Source organism: Pleurodeles waltl, chromosome 3_1, assembly GCF_031143425.1.
Source record: "Pleurodeles waltl isolate 20211129_DDA chromosome 3_1, aPleWal1.hap1.20221129, whole genome shotgun sequence".
Taxonomy (NCBI): Eukaryota; Metazoa; Chordata; class Amphibia; order Caudata; family Salamandridae; genus Pleurodeles; species Pleurodeles waltl.
This window is the reverse complement of record NC_090440.1, coordinates 372,341,787-372,368,151: the sequence shown is the minus strand read 5'-3', so window position 1 is coordinate 372,368,151 and position 26,365 is coordinate 372,341,787. Positions and strand designations below refer to the sequence as shown.

Sequence of the window (26,365 nt, the reverse complement as noted above, 5' to 3'; positions counted from 1 at the left end):
GATGGTAGTGCTGGTTGCGCCACCTTGGAGGTCCCCCAAGCAAAACGAGTCTCAGAGTTCACTACTGAGGACTGGTAGAGCAGTAGTGTACTGCTGGCCCAACTTTGCTATTGAAAGTAGTGGCAAAACCTCCACTTCCCCTGTGCTTCTGTGTAAGTCACACCTCTGGCAGGCCTACCGGGTCCTCCGCAGGGTGCAACATATGAACCAGCAGGACATGTAGTTTACATGTTCCAACAGTAAAATGTGAGCTTGACATTTTACTGTGGAAAGGCTTGGACGCCCGACTTGTCAGTACAGGGCTACGAGCTGACCCCTCAGCGGTGCTAACTCCTGACCATTGCGACCAAAGTGGGCACTCTAAGGTACCAAATAACTGGTTACATTAAACTTGACTTGAACCACAAATCAAAATTAATAGAACTTGTTGCAGTGCGCAGCTTTTACAAAGCTGTGACTTTGTTGCCTTTAAAACTCCAGTGCCTTCCCTGGCGCACATGGAGCCTGTTCCACAAGATTGCTTTCTGCTCTCCTGGGGAGACGTGCAAACAAATATCAGGAATGGAAACAATGAGGAACTGCAGACGAAGGAGGTGTTACCTCTTTCCTGCAGGAAGCCACATGGGTGTTAGCCACGAAAGTCAGGCTTCAAAGGTAAGCCGACTTTAAGGGGCAACTGTGGAACTCTAGAGTGTAGGTCTGCCCCACTGTTTAGGCAAACAGGCTGGCATGGGGAGGAGAGAGGGGAAACCAGTTGTCAAACTGGTTTCCCCAGTGGCATGTAGCCATGAGATAGCTATACCCCAGGGATGGACTAGTGAGGTCCACAAAACAACATCCTGCTCTGGGGCATTTTCCAAGGATGAAGAGGGCACCCCTTGAACCTCAATATCAGATTGCAAGCGACCTGGACACAGGACCGAAGAAGGACTGCCCTGCTCCACTGAGGGACCAGCAAACATAGGCTGCACCATCAAAGACAGCACCTGCTGGCTACTGAAGAGAGAGACTGTGCCTGCTGACTGCCCTCCTAATCGCACAACATAGACACAACTGAAGAAGTCTGCTAAGGCAGGTCAGTAGACCAGAGCCTTAAAGCCTCTTTCACCGCTGCCATGCAGCACCTGAGACCAAGACTCAAAGCACAGAGTTGCAACCTGTGTTTGCTGAACTCTGGTGTGCTGTCGGAGAGCTGCTGGTACCCTCAGAGAAAGAGTTATCGACTGATGAAAGATTTGCCTTTAACAGTGAATCTGGGTGACTGGTAGACTTCATGGAACGTCGGCCCTGTGACCAGGAACGCCTCACCCAACTCAGAGACAGAGGAGTAGTCGCAGCAAGACAACCGTGGGCTGCATCAAATACAGAATTTCCATGGGGCATCTTCAGCATCCTTCATTATTTGCATTAGGATCACTTCATAAGAGTACATTGCAGTGCAATGCCTTGCACTGCTTGAAGAGTACTTCTTCTGTGGAGTTAACTGTTTCTGAGGACCTTGCTGCCCCCCCCCCCAACTAGCTTCCTCTTAGAATTGGGTACCCGAAGTAACTCTACCGGACCAATGAATTTGCCAATGTTTGTTCACAGTTGAGTGAAGTGCTTTCATTTATTATTTCTAGTAAATTCCATCTCTCTGCTACTCTGATCTTTTTCACTGTGGTGTCTAAGTTCTCATAACAATACAGTTTTTTTTTATTTATAAATTGGTGTCAGACTTCTTGAGTGTTGCGTCAAAGTCTTCTTCAGTTGTTTTGGTGCTGTTTAATTGCTTTACACTTGTTCTTCTGTGTAAGCCTTGATGATTGGGGGCACAGCTATCCAAAGATGAACTGACAGGCGAAACCTTCTGGACCTAAAGGGGGCTGTTAAGTGTTTTACACAGTGAGGTTTCACAATCACACCATATAATACATTCCATTTCCTTGCAATGGCTATTACTTTTGATCAGATATAAAACTTGAAATCACTCTCCACTGACCTGTTTCTTCTACTACCTGCACTAACTTGCAAAGTTGGCAAGAAAACAGAGTTGTCTAATTATTTGAAAATCAATGGATCAGTGAATGTAGACTAGTGGTTCATAATCTTGACTTCTGTGAACCCCTTTTAATCATTAATGGATATTGGGAACACCTAGAGAATCATTACTGAAATTTAGGGATCCCCACTCTTTAGTTATATACACTTTCATACTTTGTTAATATACTTTTCTAAGCAGTCACCGACCGGGCGAGTAGGCTTTGCAGACCCCAAGGAGTCCCTGGACCCAGTTTAAGCACCACTGATCTAGAATAAGGGTACCACTGATACAATATTTCTGTGATAGATGTTGTGGATGCATCTGCCAATTATTTTGGATAACAGGCCACCCGTAATGAGATCCTTACTTGCTATGGGGGTAACGAAAAGCAGTAATGTCATCCATACATCTAGGGCAGAAATTTGCAATGCTCAAAGATTTTTGGACTTTACAGAGATTATTTCTGGCTGCACATACATTTTTGAGGTTTAGCTGTAATCACTGCAGTTAAATATTAAACCTCTGGTAACCATGGTAACAATTTAAAATGTGTGTTTTATTAGGTCCTGCTTCAAATCCATTCTGCACATCACAGGAGAACCTGCACAGTGGGTGTTGTTTACCAAACTGAGTTGGGCACAGAGCTTGGATGAGTGACAGCCCCTGAGGACAACCAGTTTCTCAAGGCCAATGACTTGCTACCATGGGACTTGGTCCCAAGGCTTTGCTAAAATTGATGCTCTGAGTACTTAAGAAGATATACTGTATAATCAAGAAATCCCCCAAAATTATTGGAAAAGCTTCCTTAAGAGGAGGAACGTGTAGTACAAGTTACTTACCTTCGGTAACGATGTATCTGGTAGAGACATATTCTAGTTGTAGATTCCTTACCTTCGAATTTCCCCAGGCGTCAGACTGGATCTGGAGAGTTTTCTTCGAGCAGTACCTCTGCGTGCCATCACGTGGAGTCGGTCAGCTCCGTGGGTGTCGTTGGCATCATGTTCGCCATGACGATGTCACAGTCGCATACAGGCGCCACCCCGGGGCGCTGACGTCAGTTTCTTTCCACGACTTTCCACGCCAATAGTGGGGAGCCATGAAGAACACAGAGTGGTGCACCAAAACTAGGGCCCTCAAGGGGAAGTTCCTGTCCCTAGAAATCAGTTTGCAGAGCGGGGAGGATGGGCGGGTCGGTAAGGAATCTGCAACTAGAATATGTCTCTAACAGATATAACGTTACCAAAGGTAAGTAACTTGTACATCTGATAGTTGCAGTTTCCTTACCTTTGAATAGATACCCGAGCAATACCATCCCCGGTGGTGGGCTGCGAACCAAGATCACACCAAGAAGTCCTGCAGTACCGAACGCCCGATGTAGGCCGTCCCTTCGGACCCAACTGTCCGGACAGTAGTGTTTGGTAAAAGTGTGCAGAGATGCCCACGTTGCTGCCTTACAGATGCCCTGGACTGGAATGCCCCGTGCTAGAGCTGTGGTAGCAGTAGTAGCTCTGGTGGAGTGAGCATGCAAACCTTCAGGAGGGTGCTTTTTAACCAGAGCATAGCACATTTTGATGCATAAGAGCACCCATCGTGAAATGGTCCTTTCCCTTATTTGCACCCACATATCCCACAAAGAGTTGATCTTCCACCCAGAAGTCTTTGGTAGGATCAAGGTAGAACGCCAACGCTCTTTATGGGTCCAGACAGTGGAGTCTCTCCTCTTCATGAGAGGGATGTGGGGGTCCATAAAAGGTAGGCAAGGTGATGGACTGTCAGACATGAAAGGGTGTCACTACTTTAGGAAGGAAAGAAGCCCTTGTGCGAAGCACCACTTTGTCAGGATGTATCGCCAGGAAAGGTGGCTTAGATGACAGAGCCTGGAGCTCACTTACTCTGTGGGCAGAAGAAATGGCAACTAAAAAGACAGTCTTTATGGTTAAGAGCTGTAAAGGGCAGTTGTGAAGCAGCTCAAACAGGTCACACATAAGTTATGTTAATACCAGGTTTAGATCCCATTGGAGCATGATAAATGGGATATGAGGAAAGAGATGTGTGAGGCCTTTAAGAAACCTCCCAACTATAGGAGATTTAAATAAGTAAGGCTGATCTAGTAACCTCAGAGATAGCAGAAAGATATCCCTTAAGAGTGCCCAGGGTGGAACTCTGCTGGGCAAGGGAAAGAATAAAAAGGAGGACTTAAGAAAGAAGAGCACATAGAGGATCAACAGATTTGTCGATGCACCATTTCACAAATTTCTTCCAACGACAGGCGGATACGATTTTGGTTGAGGGGTGCCTGGCTGCCAAGATTATATTACAGCCTCCAGGTGGCAGGTCAAAAGACGTCAACTATCAGTGCTCAATCTTCAGGGTGGACAAGTTCGGATGAAGGACCTTCCCTAGCTGCTGCGACAGAAGATCTCCCCGAAGAGGCAGTCTGATTAGAGGAGCTATGGCCATGCTCAACAGCTCGGGATACCAGACTCTTTGTGCCCAGTCTGGAGCCACCAGTTTAACTTGGGCCCGGTCTTGCATGATCTTCTTCAGAACTCTGGGCAGAAGTGGTACGGGCGGAAAGGTGTACAGGAGGCCTGAATTCCACTCGCGAAGAAAGGCGTCCCCGAGCGAGTGCCACCTTGGAAACTCCAACGCGAAAACAGCTGACACTACGCATTCTCTACGGAGGCGAACAAGTCTAACCAAGGTTCTCCCCACTGAAGGAAAAGACTTTGCGCCACCTCCGGACAGAGACACAATTCGTGATCGACCACGAATCCTCGGCTGAGTTTGTCTGCTCTGGCATTCAAGGAGCCCGCCAGGTGTTGAACCACCAGGGAAATGCCCTGATGTTCCAGCCAAGTCCAGAGGCGAAGAGCCTCTTGGCAAAGGGTCGACAATCCCACTCTGCCTTGTTTGTTGCAATACCACATGGCAGTGCTTTCCCCTTGAGAGAGGGAATGAAAGCTTTCAATGCTAGTCGAATCGCTCAGAGCTCCAGATGATTGATATGGAGCCCGGTTTCCGCTGGAAACCAGAGACCTCTGATCTCCGCCTTTCCCATGTGGCCGCCCATCCCAGGAGTGACGCATCTGTTGCGACTATATGACCTGGTTGGGGAAAGGAGAGGGATCTGCCCTTGACCCAATCCTGATTCGTTAATCACCACTATAGGTCTCTCGCAGTTCCTTCTGAGATCTGGACCTTGTCGGGGAGATTCCCCTGATGCTGCGCCCACTGAATCTTCAGGTCCCACTGCAGAGCCTGCATATGCCTTCTGGACTTTTGAACTAGCAGGATGCAGGAGGCCATGAGGCCCAGCAGCCTCAGAGTCATTCTCACCAAAATCCAGGACAGAGGCCGAAACATCGGTATCATAGCCTGAATATCCTGGACTCGCTTTTCGGGAGGATGTGACCGAAACTGCACTGTATCCAGAACAGCTGCGATGAAAGGGAGCGTCAGGTCTGACTTTGGCATGTTTATAGTGAACCCCAGCGAATGCAAAAGGTTCGCCGTAGTCTGGAGGTGCGAGACGAATGTCTGTGGCACGTTCGCCTTTAAAAGCCTATCGTCAAGGTAGGGGTAGACTGGGACCCCTAACCTGCACAGATGAGCTGTCGCCACTACCATCACTTTTGTGAACACCCGAGGGGCACTGGTAAGGCCAAAGGGAAGCACGGTAAACTGAAAGTGTTTGTGACCTACCACGAATCGTAGGTAGCGTTGTGGGCCAGCAATACGGGAATCTGGAAGTATGAGTCTTGCAAGTCCAACGCTACCATCCAGTCTCCGGGATCCAGGGCAAATAGGACCTGAGCCAATGTCAACATTTAGAACTTCTCATTTTTGAGGAAGAGTTTGAGGGACCGAAAATCTAATATAGGACGAAGACCCTTGTCCTTTTTCGGTACCAGAAAGTAGCAGGAATAGCAACCACAACCTACTTCTGGCAACAGAACCCTCTTTATAGCTCCTTTGGCTAAAAGGGCTTGGACATCTTTGTGGAGAAGCGCCATATGACTCCGATATTCAATTGTATGAAGGTGGCATGGCTGGAGGAGGTGTCTTGAAGGGGAGGGAGTAGCCCCTTCGGACAATTTTGAGGACCCACCTGTCCTAGGTAATGGATTGCCATTGGGGCAGTTTATGGCGAATCCTGCCGTCAAATGGTTCCTGGTCTATCCATGGACTAGGAAGGTTTGGAGGCTGAAGCGGGAGCTGGGGTGGACTGGGCCCTCCCTGATCCCTGGGGGCGTGGGATCCCGTGTCCATGGCCGCACAAGGGCTGCACAGCATGCGTGGGTCGATGGCCAGGGGGAAAAGGACACGGTTGGGTGCCCCTTCTGTACCCACGAAAGTGGCGAAAAGCAGACTGCTGGGGTCTAGAAGCGGGCGCAAGGCCAAGGGACCAGGCCGTGGCTCAGGAATCCTTAAAGTGTGCAAGCGCAGAGTCCACCTTGTCTCCTAAGAGACGTGAGCCATCAAAGGGCATGTTCTTCAAGGACTGCTGGACATCCCCTGAAAGTCGGGGAAGCGCAGAGCCGACCCAGATGAAGGGTCCGAGGACGGAGGCCTAAAGCGTCGGTGCTCTTCCCACGCCGTATCGTACGAGCGACGGGGTGAAGTCGAAGACTGCTTTTCCTTCTTTTTGTGACCCCAATATCCCAATGACTTCGAGGACAAAGAGTGGTGGTGACTCCGTGGCCGGTCTTGAGACCTTCCTCTCGAACTAGACTGTGAGCGCTGCCTAGTCGAGTGTTGGGACGCCATGAGCTTTAGGGACCGGTCCTTCAAAGCTTTCGGGTTCATGGCCTGACACTCGGAGCACGACTTGGGGTCGTGATCACGCTCCAGGCACCAAAGACACACGAGATGCGGATCCGTCACCGACATCGTTCGGTGACAAGAGTGGCAAGGCTTGAAACCGGTCTTGCCAGACATACCTCAACGCATCCACAAACTCGTCAAAAGAATTAGACAAAAGTGCTGACGTAGTCAAAAAATGACTGAGGTAGCTCTCTCCGGATCTGGGTGTAGGCTGGTGCAGAAAGAAAAGAACTGACGTCAGCGCGCCAGGGTGGTGCCTATATAAGACCGCAACGTCATCCTGGTGAACACGACGCCAATAACGCCAGCGGAATCGTCCGATGCCACCTGATGGCGCGCAGAGGTACTGCTGGAACAAAAATCTCAGGATCTAGTCTGATGCCTGGGGAAATTCAAAGGTAAGGAATCTGCAACTAGAAGTCTCTATCAGATTAATGGTTTTCAAGGTGGGGAAATATTTGTGGTTCGTGTATCTAACTACAGTTGGACAATTTCAGAGGTGTGTCTGGGGTTTGTTTTGTAACATTTTAACTGTGTTTTTATGGGACTACATCTCAGTGAAGAAAAAATGTGGAGTTTCTTTTGCTCAGAAAACAAAGTATGTTTAAAGAAATGTGAAAAAAGTCCTTGGGAAAAACACAGTTTAAGTGATGTTATGGGAATGAAACAAAGATAAGAACTGAATTTGATCGTTTTTTTAACCATAATTCATTCCCCTGTGTACCTTTTAGGATCTCACACATGAATTCACCAAAGACCTGCTTGATTACAACACTGGTGTCATCACTTGTCCAGTGATGTACACTGATACTACACATGGTCAGACTGGGCTGTCGGATAATCTGGCAATACCACATGGGCCACGTTTGTTTAATGATGGGGTGGGTTGGTTTTAGTTATGTGTTCGGAGAGTTTTGTGGACATGAGTGGGCTGATTTTGTGAATGTTTCCTCACCATTACTGTAAGGCAGCAAAAACACTTAGGTGCTGCCAAATAATGCACTCCTTACATGCACAGATCATCACATGCCTGGTGGACAGTCTATTGCGATCACATTGTAGGGCACAACTGTAATTACATTTTAAATAAATCAACTGACGTGCTATCAGCCATGAAGATGGCTGCATGGGTGACATAGGTGGATCAAACACACAGAAGGTGATTGAAGGAATACTTGCAAAAAGTCTAAACCACTGGCAGTCACTATGTGTGTCATTCATTCCAATCCATGGTGTTTTGCCCACTGTGCCAAATCAGTATTGACCCTGCCCCTAATGGGAACAGTCCATCCTGAAATGCCAGATGTGGCCCCCACCAGAAGGCAACCCAAACAACCCCAGACCTATTTGCCCTACTTAGCCTCATAAGGGAGGTACAGTTTGGTAAGCACAGTGGGAAAACTGGCTGTCTTTGTTGATCTATGCAGTGCAGAGGTGTGCAGTGAAGGAGTATACTGTGATGATTGCAAAGTCCATAAAAAAATGGATGGGGACCCCCTACACTCTGTGTAGTCAGATAGTTCACAAGTCACTCACAGGCAACTCAAGAGGAGTGTATGGGGAGGGCTGATGGGCCTCCAGGACTGGTTTATTGACAGGGACTAGCGAGTCAGACCAGAGACTGGTGCATGTGACAAATGTCCAACGAATTCACAAAAACTGAAGTTATGAATGGTGCTGTCTATCAAACCGAATCCATCACCGTAGCTTTTTTTAAATTAGCTTACATTAAGAGATTAAGGGAAGGATGTCAGAAGAATGTACTAATAAGCTTGAACTTCCATCAAGTGCTTTGTCATCGTAGTTTAAAAAGGAAGCTGTGACTCACCCTGACATTTTAGATAGTGAACTGAACATTATTCTCTGAATACATTGGGATGGGGAACCATCTGGTGCGGAGTGATCAGGTGAAGTTCAATAGAGACCATAAATGTGTCCCTTTTCCTTTATGTAGGAAGCTGGCTTTGTATAAACTATATCAACATTAGATATAGTGAGCACAGAGTCCAGGGGTTCCCCAGAGGCTAAACAGAGGCTCTAATGCTCTCTTTTGTGGTAGTGTGGTTGAGCAGTTAGGCTTATCAGAGGGTAGTGCAAAGCATTTGTTGTACACACACAGACAATCGAAAAAGCACACACTCAATGACTTAACTCCAGACCAATGGTTTTTTTTATAGCAAAAATATATTTTCTTAAACTTATTTTTAGAACCACTAGATTCAAGTTTCAGGTAAGTACTTCCACAGATTTGTATTTTACACATGTATCACCAGTACTTTGTTTGAAATCGATAAGTTATACAGTTTTTGAATTATTGCCAATAATCTGTTTTAAAAATGGACACTGCAATTTTCAGGAACAGTTCCTGGGGGGAAGAAATGTTAGTTCGAATTGCAGGTAAGTACAACACTTACAGTTTAAGTCTCTGGGTTTTAGGAAGTCCACTGGTTGGGGCTCAAGTTAACCCAAAACACCCACCACCATCAATAAGGGGCCGGCCGGCTGCAGAGGTCAAAGATGAGCAAATTTAATGAGAGCTCCTATGGTGATAGGGGTTACTCGGAATCAGGCCTGCCTGCAGGTAAGTACCCACAGATCGGAGGTCAGACCAGGGGGATTAGAGAAGCACTGGGGGGGCCACAAGTAGGCACCAACCATACACCCTCAGCGGCACAGCGGTGGGGTGCAGGGTGCAAATATGATGTCAGACTTCCAATGCTGGTCTATGAGGGGATATGGGGGTCACTTAAAGGCTGCAGGCGAGGTCCAGGGGTAGTCTTGGGCAGACCACAGGCTGGACATGGAGGAGGGCTGCCTACTGAACGCTGTTGCACCAGAGGTCGAGTTCTCCAAGGCCAAGGCCTGGGGGCTGAGGGTGCAGTGTGTCTTTAAGCGTCGGATATCTTCGTCCGGAACTTCGCGGTCAGGGGGCTCCTCGGGATTCCCTCCGCAGGCGTTGTCGTGGTGGGGTGGAGAAGTCAACCCAGGGTGGGCACTTGCTCACAATCTCCTGGGGATCCTCTATAACTGGGTGGACCACTTGGACACCGGTCGTGGGCGTCGGGTGCAGAGTGGTCAGGACTCACGCATCCGGAGTGAGGTGGGAGTCCTTGGTTGTTGTTTTTTTTTTGGGCAGAGCCGCTGTCCTCTGGAGTTCTTGGTCCTTTTGGGTGCAGGGCAGTCCTCTGGAGCTTGGCAGTGGTCACTGGTCCCACTAGAGGTGTTGCTGTTCTTTTGCAGGTTCTTTGAAGCAGGAGAGGGGACGGCAGGGCTGGGGCCAAAGCAGTTGTCAACTCCACTAGCCCTGGGGCACTGTAATCTGAGGCTTGAGCCTTTGAGACTCACCACCAGGTGTTACAGTTCCTGTAGGGGGGAGGAGTGAAGCACCTCCACCCAGGACAGGCTTTGCTTCTGACCACCGAGAGCAGAAAGGCTTCTGTGGTCAGAAACTTGTCTGAAAATGGCAGGCTGGCACAGACTGGTCAGTCCAACACTAGCAGTTTAGTTAACATAAAGGGGGCATCTCTAAGATGCCCTCTGTGTGCATTTTTCAATAAATCCCACACAAGATACTGATGTGGCAAACCTGGGGCAGTGGCTATTCTATGGCAGAGGAGCGTTACCCTCCCACCCCCCAAACAGCAGCGACTCACCACTCCCCCTCAGTATGCATCTATGTTTAGCCTGCCAAACAGACTAGTGCAGTAGGCTCTGTCCAACCGGGTAAGGAAGTGCCAGATTTGAGAGAGCAGGCAGAGGCTCCCACTCTGCCTCAGAGCGCCCTGGCTGGGCGATCCGTTTAATCCTACAGCTGCTTTCATGCTCCTAGCAGGCTGGGAGACTGTGCCTGCAATGACAGAGCACAGCAGAGTAAATGGAGCAGCGCAGAAGAAAGTTATGTTTTATTTATTTATTTATTTTGTGGTTCCACCCTCCCCGCTACTCGCTGCCCAGCCCCTTTTCCCTCCTACAAGCCGCACCTTATACAGACTTGTACCCTACCTCATTGCTACACCTTCTAGCGCTTCCCACCTGGAACACTGTTCGAAGCATTAAGTTAACTGCAATACATTACCTTTCAAAGTCAAAATATTTCAAAGCAGGTGTAGCCACAATATAGAGTACAGTTTTTTTTTTATTGTCACTAAGGTGATTGTAGGTCTAGAAGAAAAACGCTTAAAAACAACATTACAACAACTGAAATGCAAAGGCAGAACGAGGACTAGAAACTCTTCACAATTACTCCAAGCGTTATCAAGCTATACCCTTGCTTAGTCACCAGTATGTGTCTCTGACTTGTAATTTCTTCAGTTTTACACAACACTATTTCTGATGGGAGATTGTTCAATGGACTGACTGCCTTAATAACATATACTCTAATCTTAACCCCTGATGCCCCTCAAACAAGTGGCAACCTATTACTAAGAGTCCAGGGGCCCCACAATTCCACCTTTCCTGGCACATGAAGAGTGTCTGTCAGGCTGAGCAAAAGTCCGCCTGACAGACACTCTTCACATGTGGATCCGGCAGCCTTGTGCTGTGCAAGCCTGAGCCAAATGTACTGGGCCCCAGTGGGTGTAACCTCCTCTGCCCAGCAAAATCTACTGTGAGCCTCCCCCTCATGATATGGGAGCGTCATAGTCTTGTACCTGGACACTTCACTTTTAAGCCTTAAAGTGCCCAGGGTTCACTGTCCATTAGAGAAGTTCAGTGCAGGGTGGTGTGGGGGCAGCAACTCTCACTGATCCCATCCCTCTCTGTGAAGAGGTAAGGAAGGTCCTCCTTTCAGAAGGTCAGCCAATAAGAGGCGGCGTGATCTTTCTTCCGTCTCTTTCTTCAGAACAGAGGCTTAACTCCTGACACCCAAGATGAGGCCCAGTATTTTTTTTGTAATGTTGGTTGGGTGCATGAGTACGTTTATGTATGAATGTTTGTGCGTGCAGGCTGCGATTGGGTGTGTGGGTGTGTGTGTGTGAGAGAAAAAGTGTGTTTGCCCGCCTCACACCTGCTGCAGATTACGAGCCACCATTGCTTCCACCACTTTCTGTCTGGTTGTGAGATCGAGTTCAAGAAATGTAAAATGCTCCCTACAAAGTCCTCAGTTTAACATTTTTATAGCTAGGCTGCTTCTCGCATACGTCTCACTGACCAAACTGTCTCATCCATGACCCCATCTCTGGCACCTTCAAGAACATGCACCGATAATAGGTGGCACAAAGATGTACTTTCAAGGTCCTCTGCATCACTCTCCAAAAATCTCATTGGACTGGCACTCCCTTTCTTCAACCTAAATAAAAGAGATACTTGCCCCATCATGAATTTAATTCCCCAACTCAAAGATAACAAATGTTAAGTAAAATATTACTTTAAGATTTGTATCACCATTAATTTCGGCCACAGACAAGTGGAAAAATTGACAGTTGAGGTGGAAAAGTAGAGCCAAAAGGAGATATGGACGTGGACAAGATTAAAGGAATTGGTAAAGTGACTAATGAATGCTATTATGTCACTGAACCCTCTGTCAATGGAGCACTAGCATGTCGTGGGGAGAAGAACAGATACTACACATAGTGGAGTATAGTTCTGAGTTATGTCCAAGATAACCACAAACTATACTGGTAGCACTCACACATGCATCTATTTCCCTACCTCTCAATGGCTGTCCAGATGTAACAAATGTCCAAGCTGCTACAATATGCAAATGTGTCACCATTTTTTACAACCCGATTCACAAATGCAGACCATATTTATTTTGGTGCCCGATATTATTTTCTATCCTGGACAGAGCCTGGTGTGTATATGTCTGTGTATTCACACATGCATACAGTTCTCGTACAGCTGCTGGGTCTACCACACATTATGGTTGGTAGTGGGCAAATTTGACACAAGTGTAACCACATTAAAATCAGAACATGTCATGGCACATCATGCACATGAAACCACCCATGTACGAAATGATGTGTCACCCTTATCGTCTGGGTGTTTGATGCTAATCATAACAGAGAATGAACATTAAAAATGGGAAGATAGCAGTAATAGCGCTCACAAGGATCACTAAAATATCAAATAAGTGATATGTAGACATTCATATAAAGGATCACTGAACTTCTAATACCATCGTACCATTCGAAAGCAAGGCTGTATGTGATTTAATGGAAAAATATTTTCAAGCTATACTTTTACCAAGAAACCATTTCATCTAAACTTTTGAGTGGAAATTTTAACGATGAATGGCCTAAATATAACTTATAAAATAATTATGACTTGCACCCCCCCATGGACATTGAATTGGTTTTAATGATGTAATTTCAGATGTTACAGTAATGTCATCAATACAGTCATGCAAGATGTCATAAGTGATGTAATATGTGAGGTAATTAGCAGTGCATAGTGAGGGCGCAAGGTACAGTTATATCTATATATATGCGGCAGGAGCCAGCTCCATCCCTTTGCTGCCGCCAGGGCAGAAGTAGCTTTTTCTATACTCCCACCAGGCAAGAGCAAAGTTGTGTTCCCTGCCTGGGGAAGTTAAGGCAGGAAATGCCCTGGGGATGGAACACTGGTCTTATTGGGCCCTGGGATGGGGAATGGATCAGGGATGGGGGACACATGCCCCACTCCCCAAAACGTTAAATGCGGCACAGGAGACTCAACGTGGTGGGGGTGGCACATGCCCCCCAATCCCCTAAATATGAAGGGGGGTCCCAGGGCCTCTATGAGGCGTATGCACAGTTTTTTTTGGAACGTTTTGTGAAGATGTGTCAAACAGCCAAACACAGTAGCAAACCAAAAACTGTTTTTCCTATGGGAAAGAGAGATGTATTTTTTCCACAGAAAAGCAAATTACTTAGAAATTTATGACTGAATTCATTTTCCTAATTGTAGTAAAAAGGGAAATATTTTGGAAACAATTCCCTAACTGGGATTTGATAAGGGACACACTACTGTTTCCCATTCTAAATGTATATTCCGTTGTAGATTAAATGTATTTTCGAATTTCTAAGTACAATAAATTATTGTTTAGTTATTTCATTTATTTTATTGTGATTTTCAATTTGTTTGCATCTCCTTAAAATTGCCTTTCCTTAAAATTATTTTTTCATGATTTGTTTTGCGCCCATGTGTTTTCTCAGTTTTATTTTTCCATAAATTCACTTACATCAGGAAATCTATTCCTAAAATGCTTTCAAAAGAAAACAACTATAACAGTAGAAGAGGTATATCTGTATCGGACATTCTTCAAAAACAGCTCCAACGCACCTGGATAATGTGGTCTTCACTAGTGATTTCAATGGCTTCTCGACTTTTTTCTAGCGTTGTAAATAAAGAATTGCAAGCCCTGGAAAATATTAAGACAACTTAATTATAACCGGGATATTTTTTTTTTAAAAGGTCAAAATAACATTTGACATATAGAGCAAAACATAGACAACATTGTTTGAAACATTACATGGCGTTATGGCAACAATAAAAAATAGCATGAGCTACAATGTGGCTGCCTACAAACATTTATTTGTAACTACATTATCAATTCCTCAAAAGATTTGCGACCACAAGCTTACAATTTTTCTGTCATGCTAAGTTTACATCTTCTGTCAATTTTAAATGTGAATTAACAGTTTTTGTGCGATTGTCCCACATGAAGTAAATAAGTAAAGAAAAATGAACCCTTAAAATTAAATATGACTGTTGAGTTAATCCTTGGTTGCAACTTCATCATTACAAGCCTGCTCTGACTACACGTTGGAAAAACGTAACTTAAATGGTAAACATATACATTATATAATAATGTGAAGAAGCATTTTTTTAAACAACGCTAAGTGCCAGATTTTGGCAGTAAGCAAGCTCTGTCACACCTGTGATGCTAGGACAGAATGGGAGGCATTCTATTCATGATGCATGATTTGCATGCATACGTCTTATAGAGTAAGAAAAGCAGTAAATGAACATAGAACCCTACTGAATGCTTCTCTTCACATCACTTTAGGTACTTCAAATACAGGGGCGACTGCTGCCAATAAAGGGCGGCAGAGCAGGGGGGATTAAAAATAAATGTTTTTAAAAAACGTACCTTTCAGACACTCCCGCTGCCGTCCGCCTCGGTGACGCTCCTCTCTTCCCCGCTCCAGGGCACAGAGCACCGGCTCCGAATCCAGATGCTGCTCTCATGCTAAGTCAAGCATAAAAGCAGCGTTTGGATAAGCCTAGGTGAGCTGGTTTGACGCTCCAATCCATGCCAACAGCTCATCGAGTCTCTGTGTAACACAGCTGGGTTGAAGAAATGTAAGTGCGCATGTCAGTTTTGCTGACCTAAGATGGCCGGCCAAACTGACATGCCCACTTACAAGTGCCCACATCTCCTCCTCCCTGTCATGGCCCACCCGGCCCTAAACTCCCATGGCTCAGTCAGGTAGTAACAAATTTGTCACTGCTTGACTGAGCAAGTGGATGCAACGCTCCTCCGCTATTACGGAGGAGCCACCCCTGTTCAAAGATGGACAATATAATGAAGCAGATAATATGGGCAACTTGCTGGCTTGGCGTATCTACAATGAATTCTCACGTAGACCAATCATGGATTTATCCTTGTGTTCTGGTGAGACATTAAACATTATCGTAAACTACATGTGCCGCAAAACATAACCCAGGCTGTGGCAGGGTACCTACAGTGCATTACCCTGAAAATATTAACATAGGTTCGTTATAAAGACTGCTTTTGGTGAATGAAATAAAAGCAGAAATGAGGGCGCTGGAGCCCAGTAAAGCCTCTGAGGTTGATGGGTGCTGTTAGTCCCCCTTCTGAAACAGAAGCTCCCTCCCCTTAGTGATGGGCGTCTACCGCCTTCTCTCCATTCAAGTCTGTGTAATACACGAGTCTCTGTGGCAGCAATTTCCACTGTTGATAACGGGAATAATTGTTAAAATGGTTATTTTGCCTTTTTTATTTTTTTATTTGCATATTACCAACAAGCTTCCCTATACGTTTTTTTCACAGAGCTTGACATACTCCGAAGAGTCTTGCTTTGAAATGGTCGGAGGCACAGGCTCACTATGTGCAAGCTTCAATGCCCTGTTGAGGAAGTGGTTGGCAGTTCCTAACTTTAAAAATTATTAGCTAGCAGCCCAGTTGTAGCAAGTGGTGCACTGTTTTGAGGATCCTGCTCTGGCTGAGGAGGTACAGGTCTGAGTATGCCTCAGAGGCAGATCACTCCAAACTTCTGTTACCTCTGTGTCAATCTGTAAAGTTACTGGAAGTATTCTTCTGGAAGAAGCAGTCTTAGAATTCTGTGGAAAAATAACACAAAGTGAAGATTGTCTTCACTCCCACCCTTCTACTGAGGGGTATTCCTGAGCTCAAAAAAGTGGTATCGGCCACTGGTCAGGCATGCTTGGACAGCGATGGCTTTCTGAAAGTAGACAACCTTTACTATGATGCTGCTTACCATTCCTTCAAATGTATCCAGAAATTTCCTATCCCTGTAGGGTAATTTCTACATATCATCCTAATTGTCAGTACTGTCAAAGATATTTGGCCACACAGAGACTCGATGAGCTGTTGGCTAGAGGAGGACAGACCACAGAAAGCGCGGGCCAGGCTCGAGCCTGAAGCCTGGCTCTGGCTCAGCTCGAGGTCCTGTTGAAACGTTGAGTCCATAACGAGCCAAGCTTTCATGTGGCTTCTGTCTGCCTGCCTCCCTCTACCAAGAATGTGGCATTACGGCTAGAACATAGCTGTAGAGGTTTCAGATAGCTCATGTGTGACATTTTTAAAATGTCAGTGTAATTATGAGTGACATTCAATGACTGAGTGACATTTTCTTGCGAGCAAAAACAAGCAATGAAGACAAGGGAAACATGTAAACATCAGAAATAACACCCACTTGAGCAACAACAAACTCTAAGACGAGCTATCTAAAAACTGCTAAAAAAAACAGAAAAGGAAGGGTACTACATAGCTGCCAAGTTTTCAGATTGCTTATGTGTGAGATTTTCATGGTTTCGGCAGGTGCGGCTCCTCTGTATGGGTGGAGGAGCATTGCCTGCCCCTCCCACCCCACCCTCCCCACCAGTAGCAACCGCTGAAAATCCGTTTACATGGAAAGGATAATAAACTCTGTTCAATCAATCAATCAAAAAATTTATAGAGAGCGCTACTCACCCGTGAGGGTCTCAAGGTGCAGGGGGGAGAGGGATTGTCACTGTTCGAACAACCATGTCTTGAGGTTCTTTCTGAAAAGCAGGAGGTCTTTGGTTTTGCGAAGGTTGGTGGGGAGGGAGTTCCAGGTTTTGGGGGTGAGGTAGTAGAAGGCCCTGCCTCCTGTGGTGGTGCGTTTGATGCGGGGGACTGTGGCTAGGGCGAGGTCGGCTGACCGGAGGTTGCGTGTGGGAGTGTGGAAATTCACTCTTTCGTTGAGGTAGGTTAGGCCGGTGTTGTGGAGGGATTTGTGTGCATGGATGAGGATCTTGAATGTGTTTCTCTTGTCTATGGTGAGCCAGTAAAGGGATTTGAGGTGTGGTGAGATTCGTTCGTGGCAGGGGAGGCCAAGGACGAGGCATGCGGCTGTGTTCTGGATTCTCTGGAGTTTGCATTTGAGTGTGGTGCAGGCGTAGAGGGCGTTAGAGTAGTCTAGTCTGCTGCTGTTGAGTGCGTGCGTGACTGTCTTCCTGGTCTCTGGGGTAATCCATTTGAAGGACTTTTTTTTTTTTAGAGTGCCGAGTGTGTGGAAGCAGGAGGAGGTTAGAGCATTGATTTGCTGTATCATGCAGAGGGAGGGGTCCAGGATGATGCCGAGGTTGCGTGCGTGGGTGCAGGGCCTAGGGTGGTGGGCCACCCGGAGTCGTCCCATGTGGTTTTGTTGGGGCCGAAGATGATGATCTCGGTTTTGTTGGAGTTGAGCTTGAGGTGGTTAGTGGTCATCCAGTTGGCGGTGTCGAGGAGAGCAGTGTGTAGGTTGGTTTTGGCAGTGGTGGGGTTGCGGGTGACGGAGAGGATGAGTTTGGTGTCATCTGCGTAGGAGAGGATAGTGATTCCGTGTGCTCGGAGGATGTTGGCTAGGGGGATCATGTAGATGTTGAAGAGTGTGGGGCTGAGGGAGGACCCTTGGGGGACTCCGCAGATGATCTTGGTAGTGGTGGAGTGGAAGGGTGGAAGGCGGACTCTCTGGGTCCGGTCGGTGAGGAAGGAGGTGAGCCAGTCTAGGGCTTTGTGGCGAATTCCTATGTTGTGGAGGCGTGTGTGGAGTGTGTGGTGGCAGACGGTGTCAAAGGCTGCGGAGAGGTCTAGGAGGATGAGAGCGACAGTCTCGCCTTTGTCGACTTTGATCCTGATGTCGTAAGTGCATGCGATGAGGGCGGTTTCCGTGCTGTGGTTCTTGCGGAACCCGGATTGTGAGGGATCAAGAGTGTTGTTTGCTTCGAGGAAGTGAGATAGGCAGGCGTTGACTAGTTTCTCTGTTTATTATCCTTTCCATGTAAAAGGGGCGGCGCAATGTAGGGTGACGAGCTGAGGAGAGTGCACTGTGCACTCCCCTCAGAGCACATGTCTGTTTGGCCGGCCATCTCGGTTTGGCCAAACACACATGCGCACAGGGCTCTCTCCAGTCCAGCAACACAATAGCTGGGCTAGAGAGAGCCTGCACAGGCTCCTATCCTGCCTGGGTGCTCCCAGCCAATCCTGATGCTGCTCTGAGCAGCGTCACGATTGGCGCAGGGCAGGCTGGGCCTGCAGCAGCGACGGGAGATGAGCGCGGCGTGGGAGCAAAGCAGGTAAGTTTTAAAAAATATTTTTTTTTTAATTATTTTTTTCCCGTGTCCTCTGCCCCCCGCCATCCTGCCCAGCCCCAGCCATGCGAGCCACTCCTGGGTTTCGGTGACATTCAAATGTCAAATGTGTAACACTTAGAGTGACACTTTTGCTCATGTAAAACCAAGCAATTTAGTGCACAGAAAGGCATCAATATGAGAAATGACACCCTTTTGAGCAATGAGAAGCACTAATAAAAAGATCTTGGAACTGCTGCAAGATCCTTGAAATGGAAGGTCAGTAGCTACATCTGCTTTCTAAGACGACCATTGCATATTCTTAAACGGTGTGAGGGAGGTGTCATCCCAAACTGTGTTAAGGTTTATGTTTTTTTTAAATCCATATTAATTTAAATGTTTATAAATATCTGGTAAACTCAATTTAGCAATATCAGTGTTACACTGATGAGTTTTATTTCTACTTCGGTTCTCCCTCAGTGTTTAATATATACCGTTTGCCAACTTTAAATGTCTAGATCCATTTGGGATCTCGCCAAAAAAAGTATGTTTTTACTGTTTGATAAAAATAATTTAACAATGCCATGAAAGTATAAACACTGACTTTACAAATGAATTATATTTGTTACCATAAGAAACAAAGTAGTGCAGAGACTGCACACCCTCCTCATGATTTGCGTGCCTTGCTGACCTAGGACTTTCTTGAAAAGTATGTTCTGTTATCGGTTAGGAAATCCCATACTGTTAAAATTTGGATCAGAAGGAATTTGCAGAGGATTCTGGCGCAGAAGTTTATAGAAAAAAACTGCTCAAAGGTCGGCACCCATACCGAATGATTCGCTGGCATTTAGAGGGCCCGAAGTCGGTTCGTCGAAAGGGCATTGTCAGAGACACTTCAGGATGGCACCAGTTGTCGGAAAATACTCAGCAACAGGGAAAATGCCACCCCAGCATTAATTTAGTTTACTGAGTCAACTAACTACAGGCCACGTGACATAAGCCATTACATTGCTGAGTCCACCCAGCTGCTAATCATTACAGTGAGTCAGCAGAGTCTAGTCCAGTTCGTTCAGCCACAGCACCAGCCAGGGGAGATCAGTTCTATTTGCAAGCTTAGACAGCTAAAATTTAATTATATAAATGTTCTTAATATATAAATCAACAAGAACATGTGCTTGTTATGAATCACATACTCACAGACTTGAGAGCGGCCAATGAGTCTTGCACCCATGGCACATGAGGCATCAAACTAGCGCTATTCGCAGCAGGCTGGCAAAGAAACAAAACTGCCCCTCGCTGTCGGCAAATCAAATAAACACACATTGTGTGATTGTTGCAGTTACATGACGCCACGGCCGGCCAAGGCTGAGTGAATACTACATCAACAGCTGCGATCCATAATGAATGCAGCCCCTAGCTCAGATGAGTCGGTCCTGCAGCCTGGCGCTACCTATTCTGATTGTTGAATGAAGGCAGCACTGAACAGTGTGCAGTCAGTACGGGGCACCAAGCACAGTTCGTCAGCATCCGCGATGTCAGGAGGCGGTATAAATGTGTGACTGATGCATTTCAGTGCGATGATGCGGACCACCACATTAAAATGCGCTAGTCTAACCCCTGATGAGTGGTACTTGGCAGGGCTGCCAGAACTGCCGAGCAGATCCGAGTCTTGTTGTAGGCTTAACATCCTGTTTTTCTAGCAAATCACTTAACCTTTCCCTGCCTATAAACAATGAATGAGACCTTGTGTAATGTAACTAACGTTCATGTTAAGCTCTCAAACTCCTTTGAGTTGAGATCAAGCTATATAAAAATTGCAGAAAAATGAGTAAAAAACAAAGGTGGTCATTCTGACCCCGGCGGTAAAATGCACTTACCGCCGGTCAGAAGACCGCCATAACACCGCCGCGGCCGCGGAAACCCGCCACGGTCATTCTGACCCGCAGAAGGCAAACCTCCGAAAATCCGACAGCCACAACCGACCGCCAGACCAGCGGTCGGCGGAAAGGTGGAGGTGACCAAACCTCCACCGCCACGCCAACAGAAATACGCCCATGCCATTACGACCCACAAATCCACGCGGCGGTCATTCAAACGCGGTATTCCATTGGCGGGACACACCGCCGCGGTCAGAATACACACAAACGAACAAAACTCAGCCACATTGGACGATTTGAATCCCACACACCTGATACACATACACACACCACTCCCACACACACAATACAATATAAAACACCCACCCACATCACCCACAAACCCCTACGCAAAAAAATTCTGAAAGAAGGCCAGAGCGAGACACCAGCATCCACAAACTAACAGCCACAGCCACTCAACACCATCACCCACACACAAAACAACACACACCACCACACTCAACACACTTAACTACACATACTCCACCCCACACATCATACACACCACCCCATGGCACCCCAAAGACAACCCCGCTTCACAGACGAAGAACTCAGGGTCATGGTGGAGGAAATCGTTCGGGTAGAGCCCCAGCTGTTCGGCACACAGATACAATACACCAGCATTGCCCGGAGGACGGAGCTATGGCAGAGGATTGTCGACAGGGTCAACGCAGTGGGACAGCACCCCAGAAATCGGGAAGACATCAGGAAGCGATGGAACGACCTACGGGGGAAGGTGCGTTCCATGGTATCCAGGCACAACATCGCCGTGCAGAAGACTGGCGGAGGACCCCCACCTCAACCCCCACAATTCACATCATGGGAGGAGGAAGTCTTGAACATCCTGCATCCTGACGGCCTCGCAGGAGTCGGCGGAGGAATGGATACTGGTAAGTTGAAGCTTCAATACTGCTTCCCCCCCACCTGCATGCCAAATCATACCCCAACCCTCACCCCCATCCTCGAACCCCACCCTCACCCCCACCCCCATCCTCACCCCCACCCTCACCCCCACCACCATCCTCACCCCCACCACCATCCTCGCCCCCACCCCCAGCACACCTATTCCCCGCCAATGTCTCACCATCACAACCCACACATCCCAAAACCTAGGCCTGCATGCGTCCACTAAGCATGGACACCCATCACCAAAGCATGCCCAATGCATATACACATCCCCCCCACAAGCCACCCTCACCAAAGCCCCCACACACGAATGCCAGCACTTGGGGACACGAGAACCCATAGATACACCCATATGCCACACATTGAAACTATAACCATACCTCTATACCCCTGCAGGACCCGACCGTCAACACACCGCGGCGGAGGGGCCAGAATTATCCACACCCCCCACCCAAGAGGCCGTCAGCGATGACAGCAGCTCTGTCGACCTGGACACCGATGAACAGCCCGGACCATCGGGGACCTCTGGACAGTCGGTTCCCCTCACACAGGCCCAGGCCACTACAGACCCAAACCCCTCTGGGAACACCAGCACAGCTCCCACCCAGCGGGCCCATGCCTCTGTCTCCAGGGCGCGTCAATCTGCGGTGTGTCTACCACTACAGGGCACCCAGGATAACCCACCACCCCAACAACAACAGGGACCTGGGGGCAGTGGTAGTGGGCACACCGGCCAGGGGGCAGAGGCCCAGGGAAACAGGGCAACTCGGAGGGCAGCTGTGCGACAGGGGGGGGACGGGCCCAGGGAACCCACTCTCCACGAGGTCCTCACCACCATCATGGGAGCATACAACCGCTCCCAGGAGACGATGGCGACGGTACTGGCCCGGTTCCAGGAGATCCAGGTACTGCAGGAGGAACACTATCGGGGGTACAGGGAGGACATCAGAGCCATCAACACCACCCTGGTTACCATGGTAGGGCTGCTGCAGGACCTCGTCAACACCAGGGCGGACACTCAACAACACCCAAGGGCCCCTGCCACTAGCCTGGACCAAGAACAGCCAACCACCTCCGCCGGCGCTAGTGGACAGGAGGCCCCCGCACAGCAGCAGCCCACCAGACCCCCACCTCCTGCAGGAGAAGAACCACCCCGCAAGAGGGCCCTGAGATCTCGCAAGAAGACAGAGTAGGATGTCAAGACCCCCGCCAGCAATGGATACCACCTGATGTCATCCCACTGTCCCACATTGTCACCCTGTCCATCCTTGAACTGCCCATGCTCCATCTCTCCACAGGCCTCTGGACAATGCAACTGTGTGACTGTTACTCTGGACTCTGCCATGGACATTCCTTCACCATAGCCCCCACCCACTTGAAACCACCCATCCCATTTTGAGCACTTAAATAAACACCTATTTTGCACAAAACTATCTGGAGTCTGGCTGTGATTTCAATATATTGTAATTGACATGACAGTGCAAATATGTCCTTGTACATGGTGAAGTCAACAAACAGCTGCCACAAAGCTGTAGTCCATGGGGAAACGAAGCACAGGACTCGTAGTGGGGACCCCAGATCTGAAATAGGGAGGGAAAAGCCAAAACTCAGTCATCATACACTGGGGCAAATAGACAGGCAGCAGAGATGCAGGAGAGTAGTTAACATTTACTAAATTATCTTAGAAATGTTACCTGTGTCCTATTGGAAGTACTGTTCAATGATTCTGTCCCTGTTGTCTGTTTCAGCCCCGTCGTCTTCCTCCTCGTCACTCTCCTCAGGTTCCACCGCTGCCACAACACCACCGTCTCGACCATCCTCCTGCAGGAAAGGCACCTGGCGGCGCAAAGCCAGGTTGTGAAGCATGCAGCAGGCCACGATGATGTGACACACCTTCTTAGGTGAGTACATTAGGGATCCACCTGTCATATGCAGGCACCTAAACCTGGCCTTTAGGAGGCCAAAGGTGCGTTCGATCACCCTCCTAGTACGCCCATGGGCCTCATTGTACCGTTCCTCTGCCCTGGTTCGGGGATTCCTTACTGGGGTCAGTAGCCACGACAGGTTGGGGTACCCAGAGTCCCCCACTAGCCATACACGGTGTCTCTGTAGCTGTTCCATCACGTAAGGGATGCTGCTATTCCTGAGGATGTAGGCGTCATGCACTGACCCTGGGAATTTGGCATTTACATGCGAGATGTACTGGTCAGCCAAACACACCACCTGGATGTTCATTGAATGGTAATTTTTTCTGTTCCTGTACACCTGCTCCCTGTCTCTTGGGGGAACCAAAGCCACATGGGTCCCATCAATGGCACCAATTACGTTGGGAATATGTCCAAGGGCGTAGAAATCACCCTTCACTGTAGCCAATTCGCCCACCTCAGGGAAAATGATGTAGCTCCTCACGGATTTCATCAGGGCAGACAACACTCTGGATAACACCTTCGAAAACATGGGCTGAGACATCCCAGAAGCAATTCCCACTGTTGTCTGAAATGACCCACTTGCCAAGAAATGGAGTACTGACATGACCTGCACCAGAGGGGGAATCCCTGTGGGTTGGCGGATGGGGGACATCAGGTCGGGCTCCAGCTGGGCACACAGTTCATGGATAGTGGCACGGTTAAGACGGTAGGTCAGGATAATGTGGCGTTCTTCCATTGTCGACAGGTCCACCAGCGGTCGGTACACGGGAGGATTCATCCGTCTCCTCGCCCAACCCAGCGGACGGTGCCTAGGAAGGACAACATGGAGCACACAGTCAAGCAACCCACAGGTACGTACTCACAGCTAGCACAGTAAACGATTCTCTATGCAGTGAATGGCTGTCTGAGTGGCTATGCAAGGCCTAGGCCTGTGTGACGCAGTTGAAATGGAGCCATGTGGGCCCTGGAAATGGCGGCTGCCTGACCTGTGAAGTGTGACAATGGGATGTGAGGTCAATGCGCTGGCGTGGCACACCGCGGCGGGCGGCGGGCGAAGACCGCGGCGCGAAGCCGCATTGGTTAACATTGAAGCCTATGGGTTTCAGGAGCCAATGGCGGGGACCGCCGCGCTGTTTGTTTGTACCGCCGTGGCGGGCGGAGTGTTAATACGGCGGGCTGTGTTGGCGGTTCCCGCCAGGGTCAGAATTGCATATTTTAGACCGCCGGCCTGTTGGCGGCTTGGCCGCCGCTTTATCACCGACCGCCAGGGTCAGAATGAGGGCCAAAGTCTTAACAAAAGGAATTAGGAAAAGTCTTCCTGACTACAGAAAAAACCCTACTTTGTTTTAAGAGGAATTGGAAGCTACCAGCAGTATGACCGTTATGACATATAAAGATGTAGAGATGTGATTTGGTACATTACTCACGCTCACTATTTGGCAGCAAATTAAAAAGGTGAATGATGCTGTTATATTTGGAGGTACTTGGGTGCAGTTTGAAGAGGATGACACCGAACGGAAGCCAGGCGCCCTCCTCAGCGAACGTGTGCACAACCTGCCCCAGCACATTATAACTCACCTTCAGACCATAGTACCTTGCACACATGTAGATTGGGACAAATTTGCCGCCTGCAAACAGAAAGTAGATGAGGAAGTGTCAGATTTGTTCACCAGATTTGAGAACATAGGCGGTCATTCTGACCCTGGCGGTCAAAGACCGCCAGGGCGGAGGACTGCGGGAGCACCGCCGACAGGCCGGCGGTGCTCCAATGGGGATTCTGACCGCGGCGGTAAAGCCGCGGTCGGACCGGCAACACTGGCGGTCTCCCGCCAGTGTACCGCCGCCCCATTGAATCCTCCAAGGCGGCGCAGCTTGCTGCGCCGCCGAGGGGATTCCGACCCCCCCCTACCGCCATCCAGATCCCGACGGTCCGACCGCAGGGATCCGGATGGCGGTAGGGGGGGTCGCGGGGCCCCTGGGGGCCCCTGCAGTGCCCATGCCACTGGCATGGGCATTGCAGGGGCCCCCGTAGGAGGGCCCCTAAATGTATTTCACTGTCTGCTGCGCAGACAGTGAAATACGCGACGGGTGCAACTGCACCCGTCGCACAGCTTCCACTCCGCCGGCTCCATTCCGAGCCGGCTTCATCGTGGAAGCCTCTTTCCCGCTGGGCTGGCGGGTGGCCTTAAGGCGACCGCCCGCCAGCCCAGCGGGAAAGTCAGAATTACCGCCGCGGTCTTTCGACCGCGGAACGGTAACCTGACGGCGGGACTTTGGCGGGCGGCTTCCGCCGCCCGCCAAGGTCAGAATGAGGGCCACAGTCCGCTCTTTTAGTGGCCAGGACACAGACAGGACAACAAATGTTTGCTGATAAATTCGTGTCTCACTTACAGAAGGATGTCTGTGATGCTATTAAAACAACAGCGAGTACGTGGCCAACAAAGAATCTGTCTGAATTGTTAGTTATGGCCACCTACTATGAAAATATGTCTAAAGCTATTTGTCTCTGACAAACACATTCATGACTGCATTATCACCACTGAGGAAGAGACGAAAGTGAGAGTTGACCTTACAGATCAACAACTGCAAGGTTGGGAGGGGGGGAACTATATTTTGGATGGGTCTTGTTTCAAATTACCCAGTGGAATGGCTACTGCTGCATATTCCATCACTACACTCAGGACGGTAGTAGAGACTCACAAAATACCTCAAAACTCTGCACAAGCAGCAGAATTGATAGCTATAACAAGAGCCTGCGAACTGAGCCAGGGGTTAAGAGTAAATGTCTACACAGACAGACAATATGCTTTTGGGGTGGCACATTCCTTTGGAAAATTGTGGAAAGAAAGAGGGTTCAAGACTTCGCACGGAATGAAGATACAACATGGGGATTTGATTGTGAGATTACTGAATGCCATGACACTACTCAGTAAGATTTCAGTGATAAAATGTACAGCCCACAGGAAGATAGAGAATGATGTGGGAAGAGGCAATGCTAATGCTGA

At 48.3% G+C, this 26,365-nt stretch overlaps 1 protein-coding gene across 3 annotated transcripts in view; it reads right to left on the bottom strand.

Annotated features, from left to right (window-relative positions):
- PDE8A (phosphodiesterase 8A) overlaps positions 1-26,365 on the bottom strand; it is a 2,216,737-nt gene that overhangs the window by 1,166,761 nt on the left and 1,023,611 nt on the right. For all 3 annotated transcript variants that reach the window (XM_069222557.1, XM_069222555.1, XM_069222556.1), the window contains exon 7: positions 14,111-14,189. In XM_069222557.1, the coding sequence (XP_069078658.1) occupies positions 14,111-14,189 (79 nt within the window). The remainder of the gene's footprint in view (positions 1-14,110; positions 14,190-26,365) is intronic.